The following is a 23924-nucleotide window of genomic DNA, read 5'->3' as shown; positions in this document are numbered from 1 at the left end:
CCTCACCAGGTAAATATTAGCTAGTGGAAAGTAATTGGCGCAGTGTCTAGCGCACTGTAAAGTGCTCAATAATATCAGATACTGTTGTTATTTCCAGCTCTGCAGATTTGGAGCAACCTAGTGGTTCCTTTGTCAAGAACAGGAAATCTGTAGTAGTTTGGGAAACTATCCAAAAGCACTAGATTTTGCTATCTTGGGACAGAGAGTTGAAGTTAGATTGAAAAAAGTACTTGGAGCTTTTTTTTTTTACTAATTGGAAGACCTACTACAGTAACAATCTTATTTTTACAATTTCTTAATTAAATGGCGCATTCTTATTGGCTTTCCCTTGTCGAATGACAATGCACAATTAACCTCTCTAGGCTTTTTCCTCTTTTGTAAAAATATTTTCAGATAGGATGATCTCTTACATCTTCATCATTGCCTGATTTTACGTTGTTTAAGTTAAAATAAATATCAAAAAGTGTTTTGTACTTTGTGTGTGTGTGTGTGTGTGCGTGTGTGTGTGTGAAAGAAGAAGGTACACAAACTAGGGTGAAGAGCGAGAACAAGTGAATGAGAGAGAGAAAGAAATAGTGAATTAGTTTATATTGACATAAACCAAAAAGATTTACTTGCGTATTGGGTTTTATCAGTCGACATAATTGGTTTCTTCTTAAGAAATTATTAAGAAGAATAACTTTCACACTCTACTATCTAGGTCATTTCTAAGTATTTGTTAATTCTATCTCACATCTATTTTGGATTTTTCAAGGAAAACTTTTAGGCATTATGATATATAATCTGTAATACTTATCTTGGAGTCACGAAACTTGGTTGGGGACTTTGTTCCACTACTTACTTTGCATCATTACACTTGGGCAAGTTATATTCCCTCGGTGTGCCTCATTTCTTCATCTGTCTAATGAGGCATTTCTTCTGTTTAACCTTTAAGTCCTTTCCTAACAATCTATGATTCCGTAACTTATCACAGCATAGGTTGTGGCAGGAGTAGCTGGATTCCAAAGGGAAAACTTAATATCACCATTCCCTTTAAAACATATTTTTTATCTGTTGCCCATTATGTTTGCTACAGGATTTCGGCTGAATGCCTCCTCTTGGCCCATGTTCCTTTTGAAGACGCTAAATGGAGCAGAGATGGCTCCCATCAGGATTTTCCATAAGGTACGGTGTCCCTCAGATACCACCAACTCCAAACTGCTTAAGGTCAAATGCTTACATTCTTTCAACTACTAAGCCTCTAATGTCTATATTATGTTTATGGCCTGAGGATACTAGTTCAGCAGAAGGATTTTTTGGTACCTTATGAAAGAACAATTATGCCTGGAGGAATATTAGATCATAAGTTAGGATTCCTGAATTTTGGATCTCAGCTCTGCCAATAATAAGCTATATCCTTTTAACCTCATGTATAAAAAAGTGAAATTCTCTCTGCCTCACAGAGTTGTTAAGTTAAAATGTGTTTACTAGTAAAACATGTAAAATATGATATAAATCTAAAGGAGCTGTTTTTATTACAGATCTTGGAGTTTCATAAGGTCCATATGCTAAACAGAAAGAAAGGAGATAATTTTTTGAGTGCCTATGGTATGTTTGGAGTTTATATGCACTACCCCATTTAATATCCACAGTTAACTTTCTGAAACAAGAATTATTATTTCTATTTAATAGTTAAAGAAACAAATACTTTCAAATAAGCAACTTGCACAAGATCACATGGCCAATAAGTGGTGGAACAGAGATCCAAAACTTGTATTCATTCTTCCTTGTTTCTCAAGTAAGGAGGCATCAGTCTGCTCTCAGTTGAATTCTTTAATGAGATTAGAGTTACTGTAAAAGGTTGTGCTGCTAGTAAAGTCTAAACTCTGAGAGTACTCTGGTTCCCAGAATGTAGTTTACTGGGCAACTTAAAAACTCTTTCACTGCAGAATATCTCAAAATGTTGAGCAGGGAAGCAACAAATGTTCTTTTAAATGCTTTGTCGAGCTTATTAGAAAGTAAGAACACTCTCCAGAGGCCAAAATGAAGAAGGCAAACCAGAGTATGAAGTGTATGTACCGAACCTGCAGGTGTTTTAAGGGGCTTTGCCAGTCTTACTTTCCAAGAATCTTATCTTTTAATAGCCACAGTAGGATAGGAGGTGAGGCCTTGGGTCCAGGCAAGCCAGGGCATGGACTTGAGACTGCCACATACAAAACCAAATCAGATCCTTCAGATGTTTACTCCTTTAACATAATAGTTAAAAAGGCTATTATGTTGATGAGGAAGAGTCTTTGCCTGGGCTTTGGGAAGGAGTAGGAAGAGAGACATCTCCATAAAATAATCTTCCCAATGGAAGTTCAGAGTTCAGATATAGTACCTGTGTTATCTAAGAACTCCAGAGTTGTATGGAGATATTTCTGAATGCCTGGCAGAAGCAAACCCAAAACCTCTCTAGAGGATTTGATTGCTTTCAACCCTGATGTTATAGAAGTCCCAAAAGTAAAGTACCAATGAAGATGAGTAGTTGGTTCAGAACTATAGAGCCCTCAAAACAAATCCAACATAGTGGGACATCAGTGGACACAACAAACAATAATATTATAATGCCAAAGACTTTTGGATAATAGAAATATCAGATAGAGATTATAAATTAAGTATTTGAAAATGATTAAAGAATGAAAAGAAGAAATTTTTTAGATGAGAAAAGTATAAAATTCTATTTTTAAAAAGACATTTGAAAAAAATCAAATTGAACATCTAGAAATGAGACTTAACCATTAAAATTCAAAATTAATAGGTATACAAGCAACTTAGACATAGATGTAGAATTAACTGAAAGACTTGTAAGGAATTTCCCTAGAATGCAGCACAGAGAGATAAAGAAATGGAAAATATTAAGAAAAGAGACAAGGAGAATAATATTAGAAGGTCCAATGATGCTGAACATGAAATCCAGAAATACTAACCTTAGAAAGAATAAAAAAGAGTCGATATTTGAAAAGATAATGACAGAATTTTCCAGAGTGTATAATAAAGACAAATATATACCTTAAAACATCATGGTATAACTAAAGTCAAAAGAAAACATCTGAGCAAGTAATCATACAGAATATCTTCAAAAGAATTAAAGTTAGGCCGTCAGCACATTTCTTGACAGCAGCAGTACAAGCCAAAGATAACAGAATATCTTTGAAGTACTGAGGAAAAATAGTTGTCTACTTAGAATTTATATCTAGTTAGACTATTATTTCATAATGAATATAAAATCAAGACATTTTCAAACAAACTAATATAAGTAGATACTAACATATCTGCTGAAAGAACAACTGAAGAATATATTTCAGGAAGAAGATAATTGAACTCATAAAGGAAGAAAAGATGCAAGAAGTAGTGTCAAGGAAGGATTGGTTAACATTTAGGTAAAGCTAATCAAGCATTGCCTATAACTGCGTAAACCAGTTATAATAACAAAAGTGATTAATTAGTATAACCATGTGGAATAAATTATCAAACATTTATAAATATAGAGAACAATCTGGTGATGGTTTGAGGGGAGATGAGTTGAGGGGCTAGGAGAAAGGGGTGAAGGGTTAAAGAAGTACAAATTAGTAGTTGATAGATGGTCATGAGGGTGGGGAGCATGGCATAGGGAATGCAGTTAGCATTACTGTAATGGCTAGGTGGAGAGCCAGAGGAGAGTAAGAGCAACCAGGGGAATTGTTTTATAAACTGTATAAATGTCTAACCAATGTACTGTATACTTGAAACTAATAATAAAACTTCTTAAAAACTAAAAAAAAAATCAAACACTTATTAACTTAGGAGTAGTTAAATATTCTAAGGCTCTTGTATTGTTTGGGACTAGAGATAAAGATGAGTTTCAGACTTATGTCAGCTATACAGTTCCAATCTTAAGGAGATCCACTAAAAGACTATAAATAGAATGGTTAACATCTGAATCAATAGAGAGGGAAAAGGGAAGCAAATTCAGTCAGTTGTAAGGAAGAAAAAGAACCTTAAAAACCCCAGTAAAATAGAAGTGTAGGCAATATAATCATTATAATAAACTTAATTAAATCAGTTACCACAAGAAATAAGTTTAAATTCATCAGTCTAGTCAGACATAGATTGTTTTTAACTCTAGCTACATGCTATTTAAAAGAGACCCTGCTAAAATATGATGCAAAAATGTCGAAAGTAAAAGAACATAAAAAATATACCAGGCAAACCTAAGCTGCTGTTACTATGCTGAAATTAGACAAAGCAGACTTTGATGCCAAAAAACATTAAAGCAGTCATTATCTAATGATTAAAAAGTACAGTTGACCAAGAAAATAAAACAATTATAAATATGCATGCTTCTAAAAAACATAGCCTCAAAGTATATGAAACAAAATTTGAGAGATTTACGTGGAAAATCCACAATCATTAGAGACTATTTTAATACAGGTCTCTCAAAAATTGATAAATCAGGCAGGCAGAAAAATTAGTATAGCAATCAACATAAGCTAATTAATATTAATTTTGTTGATCAATTTTTTAAAATCGGTTGTATTCCTATTTAACAGTAACAAATGCTTTGAAATGAAAATTTTAAAAGCTACCTCACAGTACAATATATATACATAATATATATATTTTATATATATATGCCTTACTGTTAAATTGTACACCTGAAACTTACTGAGTTTTGTTAACCAATGTCACGATAATAAAAAAATTAATTAATTTTTTAAAAAGATACCATTTATGACAGCAAAAAAATTGTAATATGTCTAGTAAAAAAATGTTAGTAAAAAGCAGGAGATATTTATAGAGTACATTTTTAAATCTATATTAAAGAAGAAATCTGCATTAAAGAATACTTAACAAATAAAAAATGCTATTATGTTTTGGATGGGGAGGCTTGATATCATATATACAAAGGTTATTTCTTCCCAAATTAGTTTATAAATTCACTGGGATTCCAGTCAAAATCTAAATAGGGTTTTTATGTAGAACTTGAAAAGCTGATTCTAAAATTCACATGAAAGATCAAGGAGAAAAAAAATAGCCAAAACAGTTTTGAAGAGTGACAAAGTAGAGGTACTTTTTTTTCCAGATAAACATTTAATAAGACTATTATTGGTACAGGATCAGACAGTAAAACCAGGGGAACAGAATAGAATGTACAATACTTATTTGTTACACTGCAAATCAGTTTGGGAGAAAGAGAACACTCTAGTAGTGTACAATGTTACAACTACTTTGGAGAGCAACTTAATGTTTAATAAAGCAGAAGATGTATATATCTGTCCTATAACCCAGCAATTTTACTCTTAGGTATGTACCCGGAAGAAACCCACCTACATGTGTACAAAGGAATAAGTGCAAGAATGATCATTAAAACTCTTGAAATAGTACACAATTGGAAAAACCTTAAATGTCCATCAAAAGAAAATGAATAAATTATGATGTATACATATAATGGAATACTATTAGCAGTTAAAATGAACTGGAGCTAAATTTGTCAACATGGAAAATTTCAAAAATACAATGTTGAACAAACAAGTTATAAAATATTTACAGTATAATACTATTTATATAAAAGTTTTAAATAAGCAAATAGATGTGTACCTATATAGTAAAGTATAAAAACATGCATAGGGAGTGGGACAGGAGAAGGGCACAAAAGGGGATTCAACTTTATCTGTAACCTTTTATTTCTTTAAAAAAAAAAAACCTGAAGCAAGGATGTCACAATGTTAGGATTAAGAAAGTAATACTTTGGAATACTTTGAAATTCATTTAAAAGAAAGACTAACTCTCCATCATAAATCTTACCTTAGGGGTCACTTTTTAATCATCCAAATGAGGTAGCAGTCTTTTGGCATACATAGCCTCTCTCCTGCCTCTAGGTCTATATATTTCTTTTCTCATCTAGGAACCACCATCACCTTCCCACAACTTCTTCAAAATGGGAATGAAGTTAGAAGCTGTGGACAGGAAGAACCCTCATTTCATATGCCCAGCCACTATTGGGGAGGTGCGGGGCTCAGAGGTGCTTGTCACTTTTGATGGGTGGCGAGGGGCCTTTGACTACTGGTGCCGCTTCGACTCCCGGGACATCTTCCCTGTGGGCTGGTGTTCCTTGACTGGAGACAACCTACAGCCACCTGGCACTAAAGGTAAAGGCCCATCTATGAGCTCTAGAAATCAGGACCCAAATTGTTAATAGAAATTACTTATATCTCCCATGGTCAACGTATCTTCACTAATAAACCTCACTAGGAGGCAGAGGAGGAGCAAGGGCCAGCAACTTAGGTAAAAACCAAAGTCTATCCAAGAGTCGTCAGAAACAGTAAAAACAAAATATCAAATGAAGCTAGATGGGAAGTTTGTGATAAAGTAAAAATTTCTTGCTTTAAATATCTTGATTTATTCTCAGGCAACTAGTTTTTCATCTCTCTGACTTTTGTTCCTAACCCATTTCACAGTTTGAGTAGTGTCATTCTCAGGGTGAACATCTTCTGCGGGTCGTAGGGGCTTTTATATGAGTTGGAGTAGCATTGTGTTATAAAAATACTTGAGAAGCACTATAGCAGAATGGAAAAAGCATGGGTTTTGAAGTAAGATAGATTTAGGTTGCTCTGCCTTTTACCACCTGTGTGGCTTTGGGTAGTGAGCTCACCTCTCTAAATCTCAAATTCCTCATCTGTAAAAGAATACCGACTTTATAAAGTTATGGTGAGGAATAATTGATATTATATGGGTGGATTACTCACATAATATCTGGCAAATAGCAAGTGCTAAACAAATTTTTTTATTGTATTACTGTTGCTATTATAGTTATTATGTACTATGTTATATTTATTACAATTATACTATGTTATTACTATATTATGTATTATAACATGCTATTATTATTATGCTATTATAAAAATAACCACTACCAATGGGCGAATATATATATTCTCTCATGTGGTACCAGAATAGTACCATAGAGTTATTGAAAAGTAAATTACATTTTTAATGATGATATTAAAGATTATCCAGGATAGAGTTTGAGATAGCTGCTCTTAATAAAGGAAATAATATGAATCTCAACCCCTTAAGTCTAAGAGTAGTGATGAATCTGAGGAAATAGGAAGTCACCCTTCATATTGTCTGTAGGTATCTTTTAAACATCTGTTGAATTCATTTATTCAATTAGCTATCTATTTATTGAGCACCTGATTTTGAACCAAACTGAGGATACAGTAGTTAAAAAAAAAAAAACTGACTGAACAGCATTCCTGCCCTCACGGTTACTTCGTTCTAATGGGATTGGATAGTAAACATTTAAATCAAGAAATAAATGAGGTGATTTAAGATAGACAATTTTTCTTAAGGAAATAAAGTATTCTAAGATAGTAATAGTGAAGATGTGATTATGAAGGAAGATTTTTAACAGCTTTATTGAAGTATATAATTCAAGTAAAAAAAAGGCATATATTTAAAGTATACAATTTAAAAGTTTTGACATATGCATGCATTCATGAAACCATTACCACAGTCAAGATAATGAACATATCCATCATCCCCCAAAGTTTTCTTGTTCCCCTTTGTGGAGGGGGAGCTTCTTTAGAAGGAGCCATTCAAAGAAAGCTAATTCCAAGCAGGCAGCTGGGACGCACACACTATACTGAGAATGACCGTGACCGCTCCGACTCCTGCACTATGTGTGGGGAAAAGTGGCAACCTTGTTAGCCAGAATGAGAATTTAGATTTTATTGCAAACATAGTAGGGAATCATTAGAGGGTACTATATAGGAGAGTGACAAAATCTGATTTATTTTTTTTAAATCACTTGCACTTGAATCCAGTATACAAAAGAATACTTACAACTCAACGAATAAAAAAGACAGATAACCCAGTTGAAAAAATGGGCAAAGGATTTGAATAGACTTTTTCTCTAAAGATATACAAATGGCTGCTAAACACTTGAAAAAATTCTCAACATCATTAATCAATAGAGAAATGCAAATCAACACCACAAGGAGACACCATTTCACATACATGGGTATGGCTATAATCAAAAGACAGACAGTAACAAGTGTGACAAGAATGTGGAGAAATTAGAACTCTTGTACATTGCTATTAAAATTGTAAAATGCTGCGGCCACTTTGGGAACAGTTTGGAAGTTATTCAAAATGTTAAACAGAGTTGCCTGTCACCCAGCAATTTCACTCATGGGTATATACCCAAGGAAATAGAAAACATACGTCCACTCAAAAATATATCATGAATGTTCAGGGTAGCCTTGGTCATACCAGCCAAAAAGTTGAAATAACCCAAATGTTCATTTTCTGTTGAATAGATAAATAAAATATGGTATATTCATATGAAATGTTAGTTGGTAATAAAAAAGAGTGAAGTACTAATATATGCTACAATATACATGAACCTTAAAAACATTATGCTAAGTGAAAAAAGCCAGTCACAAAAGACCACAGATTGTATGATTGCATGTATACAAAATGTCCAGAATAGGCAAAAAAAACAGAGACAAAAATAGATTAGTGGTTGTCAGGGGCTGGGGTAGGAGAAGGGAAATGGGGAATGACTGCTAAAAGATATAGGGTTTCTTTTGAGGATGATGAATATGTTTTAAAATTAAATAGGGATAGTGTTTGCACAACTTTGTGAATCTAGTAAAAGCACTGAATTGTATACTTTTAAAGGATGGATATTTAAATTATATGTCAATGAAGCTGTTATTTTTAAATCACTTGGGTTGCTCTGTGGGGAATGGGTTGTGCCATGGTATCTATGGACAAGGAAGAAACAAGGATGACTTGGATTAGGTTGGTGGCACTGAAGTGGAGGGAACTTGAGATGATGAGGGGTGATGAAAATAAGGCACACTTCCTGTGTAAGGAAAGTGCTACTCCTCTATATGCTTCAAGAAACAAGTGCCTTGGGGTTGGTATGTGAAGTCCATTGTCATCCCTCTGCAAGCTTGTGGAAACAGCAAGAAAAGAAGTGATAGTGGAGTCATTTTTGTTTACTCAGGATTGAAACAGGGTAAGCCTTGTTGATCCAGGCTAGTAGGATCAGTTAGTAGGTTTGTTTTCTCACTTTCCTGCCTAGAGCACTATGTTACTTTGATCAGTAAATCTCTTAGAGCAGTAAGGCAGTTCTCAGAGCCAGGAGAGCTGAGAGTCTTTGCATCCAGGAATTGCTGGACATGCATTCCTTTCTGTCTGCACACACGTTGATAAGAAATATGACTCACTATGTGGTTGAAGCTTCCAGAGGTATTTGCTGACTGTTTTCCCCTCCTCTCCTGTGTGTCTCTGAAAATCTTAGAGTTTTAACAGAGATGACCAGAAGAACCAGGCCCAGAAGGTAGAGAGAGACCTTCTTACAGTTTGCATTTCCAGACCAGGTCCTGCGGTCATCATTCCAGCAGCCAGGTTGTTTCCTCCAACCACTCCCTCCTTCCTCACCCCATACCCTTAGTGGGTTCTGTAACGTAGCTTTCAGTAATGGCAGAACTTCAGCCGTCTCAGTGTCCTGGCTAAGAAGCAAGTGACGCACTGTGAAAAAAATGTGGTTACTCAATTCATTTCACAAAACAAGATGTTCTCTGTGTTTGAGCCTGTTCTCTTTCTAATCATACTGTCTCCTCCTTCTTTTCTTACTGCCTCCTTCTTTTCTACCTTCTGGTTATTAGTATGCATATGTTAGAAAATACCAAGTGTTTCTTGCTCGCAGTAAGTAGTAAAAAAATACCAATATTCATTTAACGTTCTTTTACACACATTATTTCATTTTATCTTTCTGGTAACTGGCTAGGTATAATTATTTTCAGATACATTTTATCTATGAGAAAGTGAAGTTCAGAGGCTTAAGTGACTTTGTTCTGTTGATATCTGAGTCTAGAGGGCGAGGCCATGGAGATCTTTCATTAGGACCAGATATCAATGTCATCACTTTGAGCCATATTGCCTTCACACATGTCTCCCCTATACTCTCCCCATTCTCCTTTGGGCTCTCTTCAAAGTTTCACTTGAGACCCTGAGTTTTGGCTTCCAGGTTCTCATATGAAATAGGAAAGAAGCAGTATAGTGTCATATCAGAACACTGAACTGAGATCTAATCCCAGCTGGGCCACGAACTTATTTATGTCTTTGAGCAAGTCGATCCGAATGTGAGAGGTTGAATTAGATGATTTTTATGGGCCCATCACCCCCTATAATACTGTATAGTTTTGGGGGAATGGGTAACAAGTGACTCCTGTGACTCCAGATCCATCGGCTCACCTACCACCTAGCTCTGCTCTCCTCCCACATAAGACTCTGCTTCTCTAAGGGGACTCCTGCTTCCCAGCTGTTTCTCCTTTACTAAACCGGATCCCTTTTAGCTTCTTAACTCCTGGGGCCCAGCCAACATTGGTAGATAACAAATACCAAGCTTGCAACTAATCCGGGGTACTTGATTGTAAAACCTTTTTTTTTTTTTAGCACAGATCACTTTGTGTGTGTGTGACTTAAAATTGAAACAGAGGCATGACTTTTTAAATTTAAAAGCCACATAAAAAGTTCAGTCCCTTGGTGTAACTATAATGCTAATTAGGGCTTTAGCCATCATAATAATCCACTTAACTCCCCCTTGCTCTGATTTCAGGCTCAGCAAGCCAGTTTCAGATTTTAGTTTGGCTACCTATATAATTTTACAACAGTAAGAGAACATGAGATCCAAGCTACTTCATGTTTATATTTGTATTATAAATTAATCTGTTGCATTCTGGATTATACATCAGTCTTTTGCAACTTAATATAATGTAAGTTGGGTCTGGAAACAGTCTATATGCTGATACAAATACAGAAGTCCAGTAGAAGTGCTGAGCATACATGTCGAAGTAAGTGGTCAGTCAGCCAGGCTTCCTTTACCCTTTCAGTCAACCCTTTCTGTACAAAGAGAAAACTTCAAAATCTGACTCAGTGCTGTGGTTGATGTGCAAGAGTATCACCCTGGTCTGGAGAGTAAGAATTTGATGCTTAAAAACAAAACTTCCAGAATGTCTCTTCTTTTTTTTCTGTGAAACATTTAAAAAGTGTTTCCCTTACTTTATGGGTGGACTCTTCCTGTTGTAAAACTACATAGGAAACTAAACTATAATCACTTTGGGATTCTGGGTCAGAAATGAGATTACACTGTAATTCTAAACTAGGTAGGAAAAACTAGAGTAGAGGCAAGAATAACACAACCAGGGCTAACCGTAGGTCGCAGCATATAGATCAGCCAATGGACTGTCTGATTTTCTTCAGCCAGCCAGCCATTCATTCAAGTCCTCTAGCTATTAAGTCATGACTAAGTGCTGGTCATTGTGTCAGTTTGATGGGAATTCTGCCTTTAGAGTTTACATTTTTGTGAGAACATAGACCAATAGAGAATTACAATTTTGCAGTGATAAAGTACAAAAGGTCCCTTAACCTAGATTGAAGGATTGGAAGTTGGAAGTCAGGGAAGGCTTCCAAATGAAGTGATATCTAAACCTGAAGAATGGGGAGGGAGAGAAAGGTTTCTAGCTAGCAGTGGGAACAGATGAGTGAAGCCCCGAGATTAAAAAAAGAAAAAAGTGTAGTTGAGGAACTCAGAAATGTTTAAGTGATTAGATCGTAGGGTGTAAGGAGAGGAGTGGAAAGAGATAATCTTAGAGAAAGTGGCACAGGAAATGCACAGCTTCCCTTTAGACCATTTAAGAATCTGATTCTTTACCCTACGAGCAGTAAGAGCTATTGAATGGACTCTAATTAGTGGCCAGATTTGTTTTAGAAGAACTGGTAGCAGTAAACGGATGGGTGGCTTCCAGAAACTGGAGGCAGAGATGTAAATTAACAAGCTGTTATAATATTCCAGATGAGAGAGAGAATCGAGGCAGTGACATTGTAGTGAAAAGGTTAAGATTGGGGAGAGGGGACATGTTTTTTGAATAAAGGGGCCAAAAAGTAAGTTCTTAAAGTTTACTTTAGCACCTATCATAGCTGTTTTGTTTATTTACCAAATAGCACTGCAACATGTAAAATAATGCTAATTTTTCAGTATAAGTATTAATAAGGAAGCTAAAATTTTTTCTTTCTGCCATTTCTAGGAATTTAGGATTTATTTCTACCTGGAGTCCTTGTTAAGTTGAACTAATGTATTAATTTCATCTTTATATCCCCAACACTTGGCATCTAGTAGTTATTCAGTAATATTTGTTGAGTAAGATCATGCTGTATTTTCTGATTCCATTTCTATTCATTATTATCTAAAGCCATTATTCATGTAATTATAAAAGTGAGAGTTCTACTGCAATTTTAATAGCAGATTAGAAGTTATTTAAACTAACGTACTGTTATTTTTAATCTTGGAAACCTTATGGCCGTAAATAAGAGTGGCAAGGGAGACTCATCTTGAGAGGCTCATTTCCAAGCCCATATTCACCCACCTCTCTGTCACTAAACATATGTGTACCTCTGTACCTGGACTACTATCCCTCTTCTCTTCCACCCAACTTCTTTTTCTACTAAGCTACAACAAGCAGGAGAATGTCTCTATAGGAAGCTTCTGGCAACCAATATGCCCCTCCTGTTTCCTGAAAAGGTGTGTTTACTAACCATGTCAGAAAAGTATGGGCACATTGAGTAATAAGTGAAACAAATTCTTTGGTGCCCTTAACGAGGACAGCCTTTTGGCTATTTGGCTATTTTCCATTTTCCCCTTTCAGATATACTAGTTCCAGGCCTTCCCTTTATTTAACAGACCATTTCCTCCCTACACACACATATATACACATACACACAGTATCAGTTCTTCTTCCAACTTCATCCTTGTACTCTAATCACATCTGGAAACTCTGGCCTTTGTGCATCCATCTATCCATCAGTCGTAGAGCAGCCTAGTATCAGCAGTGTTAGGCTCAGTGGAGGTGATAGAGAAGTGCCTCCTTCCCAGGTTGATTGATTTAAATTTTAAAAAGTGCAAATGCATAGTGCCATGAAGCATATAGTAGATGCCCACTATATGTTAGTTATATCTGAATTAAGATGCCTAGACATCCCAAGAAAAAGGAACTGCACCCACAGAGGCATTTTAAGTGCTCTCTTTTGATCAGGAATAATATATTTATGGGATGAGGTTTGTATAATGAGCCAGTGCTCCCATAACTGGTTTTCTCTTATTGTATGCTTATGGTACACAAATAGAAATAGGAATATGGGAAATGAAAATAGTAGCACTAGAATACGAAATGGGATCTGGGTTCTATCGCTGATCTTAGTTATATATGCCCAAGGCACTGAAAAATCCTGTCCCATGCTTCCCTTCCAACTTCCTTAAGCTGCCCCTTGGCTCTGCTCAGTTCTCCTGTCTTTACCAACCACAGATGCCTGAGAATGGTAGCAAATTTTTTGGCATGTGTAATGAAACAGCTGGCATCTCTCAAGCTCCTGGAAATAGTGAGAAGCGACTTAGGCAATTCATAAATTTGACCACACCTGCTGTTTTCTTGAGAATACTTAGACCCATGTAGTTTTCTTTGGCATACTTGTATTGTAATACTGAGTGCCACCATCAATGCATATTTTAAATAAGTATATGTGGTTCTTAGGAAAATCACATTGGAAATATGACTTTGGAAAGTAATATAAACTCTATGTTATTACATTTTCCCCTTAATTCCCTAGATGATTTTTTGAGCAAACATTATAGTTATAAGTGAGAATTTCTGAATATCAAAAATTACTTACTAGAAAATAAATAAAACAAACATGAATGTATATCAAGAAGATGAGGGAAACAACAAACTCTTAAACACAGCGAAGAAAAACAGAAAATTATGAGGGTGAAATGGTAATAAGGCAGGAATTTGCTTTTTAGATTCATTGTCTTGTGCAAAGGAAACTGGCTGGAATGGGTTCATTTGACTGCGTAGCTGACTAGCAGATGCTTCATCACAGTGTGCTTTTATGCCACCTCTCTGAGGGCCCTAGGCTTCACCAGACATATTAGTAGACCATTTTCTGAGAAGACATAGGTCTCCACTTGCTGAAATTGCTTCTGAATCCTTTTACCTGTTGCCCTGGAAAACTCAGGTCAGTCACTCCTTTCAGTTTCAGTAGTACGAGGTTTTTGAGGTTTCTTGTGGACCCATCATGTATGATTTTGTGATCCTTCTGTCTTTCCCACTCTGTGTGGATTTATCAACCTAAAAAGTCCTCAGGAAAACATGAAATGTCTTTATTACTGCAGAGGTCCTCTATTCATGCTGTAGGAATAAGAGTCAAGAGGGAAAGAAGGAGCTAGAAATAGAGAACTGAAAGTGTTAACTGAGTTAGATTAGAGCAGGAGACAACCCATGCTTTATTAAATGAACTGGAATTTAGAGGAATAGAGTTTCAGCCTTGGCATCAGCCCAGCTGGCAGCATATAGCTGAACCTAGCCAAGTTGAGCAAAGCTAATAAAGAACACATCCTCTAAATTACTGTGCCAAGGCCAATGATACACTGCCGTGAATGAAAACAAGATCCCAGTCCAGGAAACTGATAAACCAAATGGGTTTCCCCTGTTCTTTTTTTTCTCCATTGTTTATGTTCTATGTCATGTAGACACAGACACACACGTGTGAGTGCATGCATACACACACACACACACACACACACACAAGCTGGGCTTACTTACATTTTATGACTCTGTTTCCAATTCCATATTCTGTGTGTTGCTTCAGAGAGGGGTGATCTGATAATGAATTCCTTGGGGCAACTGAGACTGACTCCTAACTAAAGATTCTTAACAGAAACCTAGAAGTCAGCAGTACCCTGATGCCATTTGTTATCATAACTAGGCATATTTAGTTATTTATATTCCTTTATTTGAGGATACATTCTTGTTTTATTTATTGGTTTTAGGGGAACATAGTGGAAAGAGCATGGAGACCAAAAGATCTAGGTTCAAATCTTAGCTTTAGTTACATATCCTTTGGCAAGTCTTTTAACCTCTGTGAGTTCAGTTTCTTCAACTTTAAAATATCCAAGAGTAATCGTCATCTCAGGATAGAGCACTTGGTTTGATTGTTTGAGCTGCAAGCTGAAGTGGCCACTTTTTTTTTTTTTTAATGAACATCATCTTTACTTAAAAGAAAAACTGACTTGGCTATTTGGCAGACACTTTCTCCAAAATTAAGTGGGCTGGTCACTTCAAATAAGACAACCTATAACCATCTGTTATAAATGATAAATTTAAACATTCAAGCAAAAATTAGAATTTTGGAAAATTCGTATCCACCAGTATGAGCTTAACATTTTTCCAATATTTAAAGACTTCAGAGCCACTCTTTACCACATTCTCTCCCATCTAGAAGTTACTTTGGTTAAAATTCAGTTAGTTGCCTTAATAATAAATACGAGATGTCAGAAAGGTAAAAAGTCATAGAATCCTGGAATCTCAGGGTTAGAGGAAATCTCAGAAGTCATCAAATTCAACTTCCTGCCTAATTCAGGACTCATCTAAAGACCATGTCCTGTAAATACTCATCTAGCCCTTACTTAAATTCTTCCAGAGCCAGAGAGATTATAAGTTCTCAAAGGAGCACCTTCCTTCCACTTGTGATAGCTCTAATGGCTAAAAAATATTCTTTTTTAATTTTGAGCTGAAATCTGCTTTCTCCCATTATCTATTCATTGGCTCAAATTTTGTTTTCTTGATTCACTTGAAACCTTTTCAGATAGCTCTTGATACTCTTGTTCCTCCAAGTCTTTTTAATTAGATATCTCAGAGATTGGATAGTTTCTAAGCTTCTTATCAGCTTGGACTTTCTTCTTGATCCATTTCGGTTTACGGTGTTGTGCCAAGAGTGAACTCGCACATTAGGGATGGGCTCACTAGTGTGGAATGAAATGGCACTCTCACTTCCTTTAAAAGGGGATTATGTTATGACCCAGCTTGATGATAAGGCATTGCATTTTTCTATTTTTATATTCTCAAATGGTCACAGTAGATGCTTAGTGTTACTTCTTATCTAGGCTCAGCACAAGCTGAGTTTAAGGACATAATAACCATGTTATGTAAGAGGTTATCTGGTAGTGTTGTTGTTTTGCTACTGAGGGGTAGGGATGGTAATTCACAAAATTTTGAAAGTCTTTTTATAATTTTCTTTTATCATAATACCCAGGTTGTGAAAAACCCAAGTATTTTCTAAAGTAAAAGTTTTTATCAGATAAAAGGATTCTTCTTTCCCCATAACTTTTCTTCATTCCATTCAGTAGCGATCATGCAGTGTCTGATCTATAAAAATATGAAAACCTACCTGAGAGATGAATTCAGTCATGACATGTAGTCAGTAATCAAAGAAGTTAAGTGATTTGCAAGGACTTGAACCTAGCTCCATGGGTTTCTGGCTTCAAAATTCATATTTCTACTGTACCACACTTCAGTTCTCTATGCCTCAAAGGAAGTTTAGAGATAGTCATCAGGCAAATAAGTCTGAGATAATTGTGAAGAAGATCAAATGAGTTAATGAATGTTAAAATACTTTGAGAATTGTTAAGTTTGATTCTCATAGGAGGGTTTTCCATTAGTGATTTCGGAAATGCATAGTGACATCTACCAGAAACTCCAAGGTCCTTTTTAACCCCACAACTGGAGGTTGGGATGATTTCGAAATGTGCATTGGAAGTAAAATAAGAAGGACCAAGAGTGAGAGATAGATCCTTCAAAGCACCAATGACTAGTTACTGTACATTTGGATAAGAGAAGTCAGTTTTCCAGGCCAGTCACTACCAGCTGTTCAGCCATAGAAAATGAAATACAATAGCTGCCATGGGGAAGTCATTCATAATTGAGTAAAGCCATCTGTATATAGTGTTGTACAACCAATTATGCCAACCAAGATATTCCTAGGAAGTTTAACTTTCATGGAAATGGGATTAGAAAAGCCATCTAGGGAGGTTCCTGGGGAGGAACCCCAAGGATATTTTGAGTATGTGCAAGTTTCTTGGTCCTTCTGCTCCTGGTATAGCTGCTGGTAGTCTGTCTCTGCTTAATACCTCTTTGAAGCATATTTGGATAGGGGCTTACGGTGCTTCTGGTTGATTGTACTTTTCAGTGACAGTGTATCACCACACTTTTTTTCTGTTTTTCTTTTATTTATGTGTGTTTTTGTTTTCAGAATTATGTTAACATATCTCAAATAAAATAATATTTTCACCTTGACTAACTTGGCAGTAGCTAACCCCCGACCCTAAAAAAAAAGTTAATTTTTTTTAACTCCACATTAACATTGAGGAGTAATTAGATTTTCTTTAGCTCTTCTTTCTCAGGAACATCTGTTGACCTACACCTGTCTTTCAGTGTAATATGTAGAAATTGAAAATTCATTCAGAAATACTTACTGAGTTCCTACTGTGTATTGGCTAGTATGCTAGATACAGCAGGAAATATAATTTTATTAGGGGAGATGAGATATAGATAAATAGAATATAAGACAGAAACAGTTGTTGCTGATTTGACTTTATTCTGCATCTGGTTCTGATTTGGTTATTTTTTAGAACCATAGAATTCTCATAAGACTTTCCAAGTGGAAGGACTGTTTTAAAGATTTACTAGCTATGTGACTTTAAACAAGTTATTTAACTTCTTTTAGCCTTAGTTTCTTCATCTATAAATTGGAGGCAATAATAAATAGTTCCTCCTGACAGGTTGTTATAAGAAGTGAAATGAGTTCATATATTGGAACAGTTAGCACATACTACGCTATCAAAAAATGTGAGTCATTTTTTAGTCTAATGCTGTTATTTTATAACCAAGGAAATTGAGGCCCAGTAAGAGTAAGTCAATTCATCAAGTTTTATTTGGGTTAGCTATCAGATGGTATATGTCATTTGTATGATAATAAGTAAGCTGAATCTTTCATGGGTAGTATTAAATGTTTACGTTTATGTATATTACAAAAGCTCATCTTTATAAAAAAAGTTGTCAGAAATAGAATGAAATATTTAAGAGTTACTCGGAAATAATTTAAAATAATACCGTACAAACTGAATAGGTGAAAAGAAGGAAGGTTGGGTAAGGCTTCTTGGGATTTGTGTCATTTGCTGAAAGATGCCTAGAATTAGTAGTCAACTGAAAAAGCAATAGGAAAGAGCATTCCATTGGACTATCATGTACAAAGCACAGGCTAAGCAAGCTATGGCAGAAAGCAGGACAGAAAGAAAGAAAGAAAGAGGGAGGGAGAAATGGCAGGCAGGCAGAGAGAGAGAGAGAGAGGGAAGGAGGGAGGGAGGAAAGGAGGAAGGGAGGAAGGGATTATTCTGAAAAATGAAACACAGGGCATAAGTCATAAAATTAAAATTAGATGAAGTAAGATAATGAGAGACCATTGAAGGATTTTAACCAAAGGAGTGACGTGGTCATGTTTGTGTTTTAGACAGATCCTTATGACCTGTTAGATAAGGGCTAGAAATAATGAGAGGTGGGGGTAAGTCAGAGGAAGAGAGATCAATTAGTTGGCCATTTCAGTGACTGAGGAAAAAGGTGATGAGGATCTGATTTAAGGTAGTGGCAGGTGGGGTCAGAGTGAAAGAAATGTATTTGAGAAATTTCTTGGCAAAGGCATGTTCTTTTTTTAGCCACATTCCTTTACTCTTTCAGTGCTGGTAAATCTTTTTTTCTTAAGGCATTTATTTCTGCTGCCTCCTCTACCTGAAACACTGTCCTAGATCCTCACGTGCCCGATTCCTTCTTGTCATGCCAATCTCAGCTCAAATGTCACCTTCTCGAAGAGCCTTTCTTGACCTCCCTCAATTATTCTCTATTACATTGCTCTGTTTTATTTTCTTCACAGCACTTATCACCATCTGAGATTACTTCTTTGTTTATTTATACTCTTGATTCATACCATAGAGCCTACCACATAATATAGTCTCAATACAAACTGTTTATTGGATGAATGAATAAACAAATGAGTGAATGAATGGATCTTGAGTTTGTAAGAAGAAAGCTGTATGTTATTATGGAAAGAGCAAGGACTTTGGAGTTAGGCATTCTAGATTTAAATTCCAGCCTTGCCTTATTACTTATGTGACATTGGCCAAGTTACTCAAATTATAGTCACTTCATCTGTTAGAGATAATAGTATATGTTTCATAGGCAAGTCTTCAAAGCCCATTGTTTTAACTGCTAATATGTAGTGCTTTTTATGCACTTTGGTAAATTTTATCAACAATAGTGATTGTCCATATCACCATTGCAAATAGTATAGCACCTCTTTCATAGTAAGTACTCAATAAATGCTACTTCCTTTTAAGCAAAATTAACAACATCATTAGGGGGCACCCATGTGTAAACTACTTCCTTTCTCCATTCTTGGTTCTATCAGCTTCTGTCTGTCTTTTAGTGATATTATTGGTCATTGTTATGGTCAAAGGAATAAAGATTAGATAACACACTATGTGCACAGATCAAGAGTTTGTCAAGGAGAGAAGACCCAGTTCTATACACCCTTATGTGCTCCTAACCTGCCTTAGATGTGCTTCTGCCTTTACAATGAACCTTACCATTAACTTTTCCATATGTAGAGCTGTAATACCCATTCTATGCCTCTTGGTATAGTCTTTCTATATTAGAGCTGGAAGGTTCCTTAAATGTAATATGGATTCTTCTCAAACTGGCTCCAGCATCTCTAACCTTAACCTCTTTCTCTTTCTTATGTTCTTAAGCCACTCAGAACTACCCACAGGTTCTCATATAATCATGCTTTTTTACAGCTCCATGCCTTTCTACATACTCTCCTCTGTCTAAAGTGCCCGTACTCACCTTCCATCCTTGCCCTTTTCCTAATGCAAGATTCATTCATTCATCAAAGATTAGTTAAAATGTCACTTACTTTGATATCTTGCCTGACAAATCTTACTTGCTTGTCTCTCTTGCCTTCTCCCCTTCTCTTACAGACTTAGTTACTCCCTCCTCCAGGTTCTTTTAATTGTAAAAGAATTTTGTCAAAGTATTGTAGATTAAGGGAGTAATTCTGTGAACCTTAGTAGCATCAAGTCTGTTGGAAAATATTCCGATCTTTCATCTTTCTCTGAAATAGAACAGTCATTAAATTATTTAACTATTTATGTTTGGAAAAATTTTTTTGAAGATTGTGTTTAAATGACAGCTGAAGGTCACACCATTAGTGACAGAACAAGAATTAGATCTCTGGTCCCCTGACATCACCCAGTGTTGGTTTTTTTTTTTTTCCCCCCAACTAGGATAATTAAGTTAGGATATGGCAGAACAGGGCTTCCTGGTGGGAAGAACTTCTAAATCTTGGAATCCCTAAGGAAAGTTTAAGAAATCCATTATTAAGAAGCTTTTAAATTAATATGAAACTTAATTTCGGTGCTAGCTACTTACACGTGACCTGTATGCCCTGATTTTTTAGAACTGTTAAGTATAATTGGTTAGTTTCTTCTGTCCAGATCTTTCATGCCAGAGACAGCAAACTTTGCTAGTTGGCATCATGGATTTTTATGTCCAGCCTCAAGGGAAAAGAAAAGAAAAATATATTTCGTGACTATTAGAAGGTCCAGTAAAGCCCTATTCAGTTTTTCTCTTATATCTGTTTCTTTTTTTATTCTACAAGCATGTGCTAAATACCAGCTAAGAATAAAGCACCTCGTCATGTTACGGCAGGAATTCCAAAGTAAATCACTTACCTCTCTACCCAACTCAGATTTCATGATCTATTACAGGAGATATATGGGGCAGTCTTAGGGTTTATAGTAATCAATTTAAACATTTGGCATATTCAGTTACTCAGGGTTAGGCATGAAATAGTTAGAGAGTTGGAGTTTTTTCTAGGTAAGTGTATTAGAAAAAAAAGGAGGACAGAGAAGTGGTTATAATTATGGATCAGTGATGCTCAAACTTTTCAGTATCAAGAAACTTCTATATCCTTAAAAACCCAAATGAGCTTTTATTTATGTGGATAATCCATATCACCATATTAGAGATTAAAACTTTGAACTTTTTAAAACATAATAATACACAAGCACACATTCCATTAGCTGTCAGAGTGATAATATCACACATGTAGCCTCTAGAAAACTCTACTTTGAGATAATGAGAGTGAAAAAGGCAAAATAATGTTTTAGTATCATGAAAATAATTTTCACCTTATAGACCCTCAAAAAGATTTCAAAAACATCCAAGGGTTCACAGACCATACTCTAAACTACTAACTACATAACCTTTAAAAATCCATTTTACCAGTAATGGACATTTGGATCATTTCAAGTTTTTAGTTATTACAGATAACATTGTTATGAGCATTTGTTTACACATACCTTAGTGTACATGTTCAAGAATCTGGGTGGTTTATTCTACAATTGGAGTTGCTGAATCATAGAGTATATACATCTTCAGATTTATTAGATAATGCCAGAGAGTCTTCTGAAAAATGCTACTGTGAACAGGCTAGTATATGTCTTTTGGTGGTCATTCCGCTTATTTCTCTTGGGCATTTATAGCTAAGCAGTTTTTCAAAGTGATTTACATTCCTACCAGCAATTTGTAAGGGTTCTAGTTGCTTTGTATTCCTCATCATATTAGATATTATCATTCCTTTTAATTTTAGCAGTTTTGGTCGAGATGTCGTGTCTTATATTTTTAACTTGCACTTTTCTGATAACTAATAACATTCAGCAACTTTTCATATTTTTATTGGATATTTGTTCATTTTATGACATAGCTCTTCAAGTCCTATTCAGTTCTTAAATTGTATTGTCAGTCTTTATTAGAGTTTAAGGTGGATTTTCCTGACATATGTGTTTTGTATATCTTTTTCTACTCTCTAGTTTGTTTGGTTTTTTTTACTTAATGTTATCTTTTGATGCACAGAATTTTTTAATTTTAATGAAGTCATATACGTCAATCTTTATAATTAATGCTTTATGTGTCCTGTTTAATAAATCTTTGCTTACTCCAAAGTTTTGAAGACATTCCCCTGTGTTCTTCTAGAAGTTTAATGTTTTACTTTCACATTGATTTTTATGTCTGATGTGAAGTGTAGGGTTCAAGTCCATCTTTTTTCCATATTGATATCCATTTGACTCACCACAATTTTATTGGCAACACCATGTTTTCCTCACATGTACACACACACACAGAGAATTACAAGGGCATATTTATTATAAATTAGATAACTATATTTATATTTCTGGGCTCTCAGTTTTGTTCTATGGACCCATTTTCTATCCTTACACCAATAAATATGTCTTAATTACTTTAATTTTATAATGAGCCTTGATATCTGATGATGTACGTACTCCCTTCAGCTTTGCTTCAAAATTCATCAAGATTACTTGGTTATTCTAGATCCTTTGCATTTTCTAGTAAAAATTAGAATTAACTTGCCAATTTATACATACACGCACACATTGAAAAAAAACTGCTGGGATTTTGATTAGAATTGCATTGACTCTTTAGATCAGTTTGATGAGAATTGAGAGCTCAACAGTATTGAGTCTTCCAGTCCATAAATGTGATATGTAACTTTATGGCCATGAGGTATCTAGAACTTTTTAAATTTCTCTCAGAATGTTTTATAGTTTTTAGTGTAGGTGTCTTGTGCATCTTTCACTGAATACTTGACTTTGAGTTTTTTAATTTATTTCCTAATCGATATATAGAGAAATACAATAGATTTTGGTATATTGAATTGTATATGGTGACCTTTCAAAATTCATTTTATTATTTTAATAGATTTTGTAGGTGGAAAGGGGTGTAGTTTATATAAAAAATCATGTTATGCAAATAATACCTCTTTATAATTTACATTTGTAGCTTTTACTTCTTTTTGTTTCCTTATTATATTGACCTCCAATACAATGTAATTGTATTGATGAGACCAAGTGGTAAGAATGGATATTTTTGTTTCGTTCCATAATTCAGTAAGAAAGCCTTCAATATTTCACCATTAAGAATGCCGTTGGCTATAGATTCTTTTGTAGATGCCCTTTTCTATAAGAAGATTCACTTCTATTCCTAGTTTGCTGATCATTTTTACTATGAATAGGTATTGAATTTTGTCAAATGCCTATTCTGCATCTGTTGAGATTATATATATGTTTTCATCTTTAGTTGGTTGATATAATGAGTTCAGCTGTTTTTTTTTCTATTATTAGATACCTTTGTATTCCTGTGGTAAATCCCACTTAGTCATGATATACATACATACATACATACATACATACATACATACATACACACATACATACATATATGACATATTTCTGGATTCAATTTGCTAATATTTTGTTAAGGATTTTGCATCTATGTTCAATTGAAGATAGTAGTCTATAGTTTTGTTTTCTTGTAATACCTTTGTCATGATTTGATACAAGGGTTACAGTGGCCTGATAAAATGAGTTGGATAGTGTTCCCTCCTCCTCTGTTTATCTGAAAGAGTTTGGTACAATTTGTTATTTCTTCTTTAAATATTTGCTGGAAATCACCAGCGAAGCTATCTGGGCCTGGAATTTTCTTTGCAGAAGGTTTTTCATTACAGTTGTAATTTCTTTATTATGTGTGGAGTTCTTCACATTCTATTTTTTCTTGTGTCTGTTTTAATAACGTGTTTTCTTCAGGAAGGTTGGCCATTTTATCTAAACTTTCGAATTTATTTATATAAAGTTATGTATAATATCCTATTATTGTCTTTTTAATATCTGAAGGATCTCTTTTATTCTCGATATTTGTAGATTATGTTTTTTTATATATTTTTTAAATCAGGCTTGTTAATGGGTTATCTTTTCAAAAAACTTTAATTTTAATTTTTTATATTATATGTCCACTTTCTTTTTATGTTGACTTATTCGCTCATGTCTGTGATTTTCTCATTTACTTTAAGTTTAATTTGCTGCTCTTTTCCTAGCTTTTTGAAATAGATTA

The 23924-nt window shown here is 35.0% G+C and overlaps 1 protein-coding gene across 16 annotated transcripts in view; it reads left to right on the top strand.

Annotated features, from left to right (window-relative positions):
* SCMH1 (Scm polycomb group protein homolog 1) overlaps positions 1 to 23924 on the top strand; it is a 141420-nt gene that overhangs the window by 77233 nt on the left and 40263 nt on the right. For 14 of the 16 annotated variants that reach the window (XR_005655839.1, XM_039876697.1, XM_039876702.1 and 11 more), the window contains 2 exons: positions 1076 to 1164; positions 5906 to 6149. The exons of the other annotated variants lie outside the window; for them this stretch is intronic. Coding sequence is in view for 13 of the 14 variants with exons in the window: in XM_039876697.1 (XP_039732631.1) it covers positions 1076 to 1164; positions 5906 to 6149 (333 nt within the window). In the remaining variant the exon portion in view is untranslated. The remainder of the gene's footprint in view (positions 1 to 1075; positions 1165 to 5905; positions 6150 to 23924) is intronic. 16 annotated transcript variants of the gene reach the window in all.

This window comes from Pteropus medius, unplaced genomic scaffold, assembly GCF_902729225.1.
Source record: "Pteropus medius unplaced genomic scaffold, Ma_sr-lr_union100, whole genome shotgun sequence".
NCBI lineage: Eukaryota > Metazoa > Chordata > Mammalia > Chiroptera > Pteropodidae > Pteropus > Pteropus medius.
This window is presented reverse-complemented; position numbering and strand designations above follow the sequence as displayed.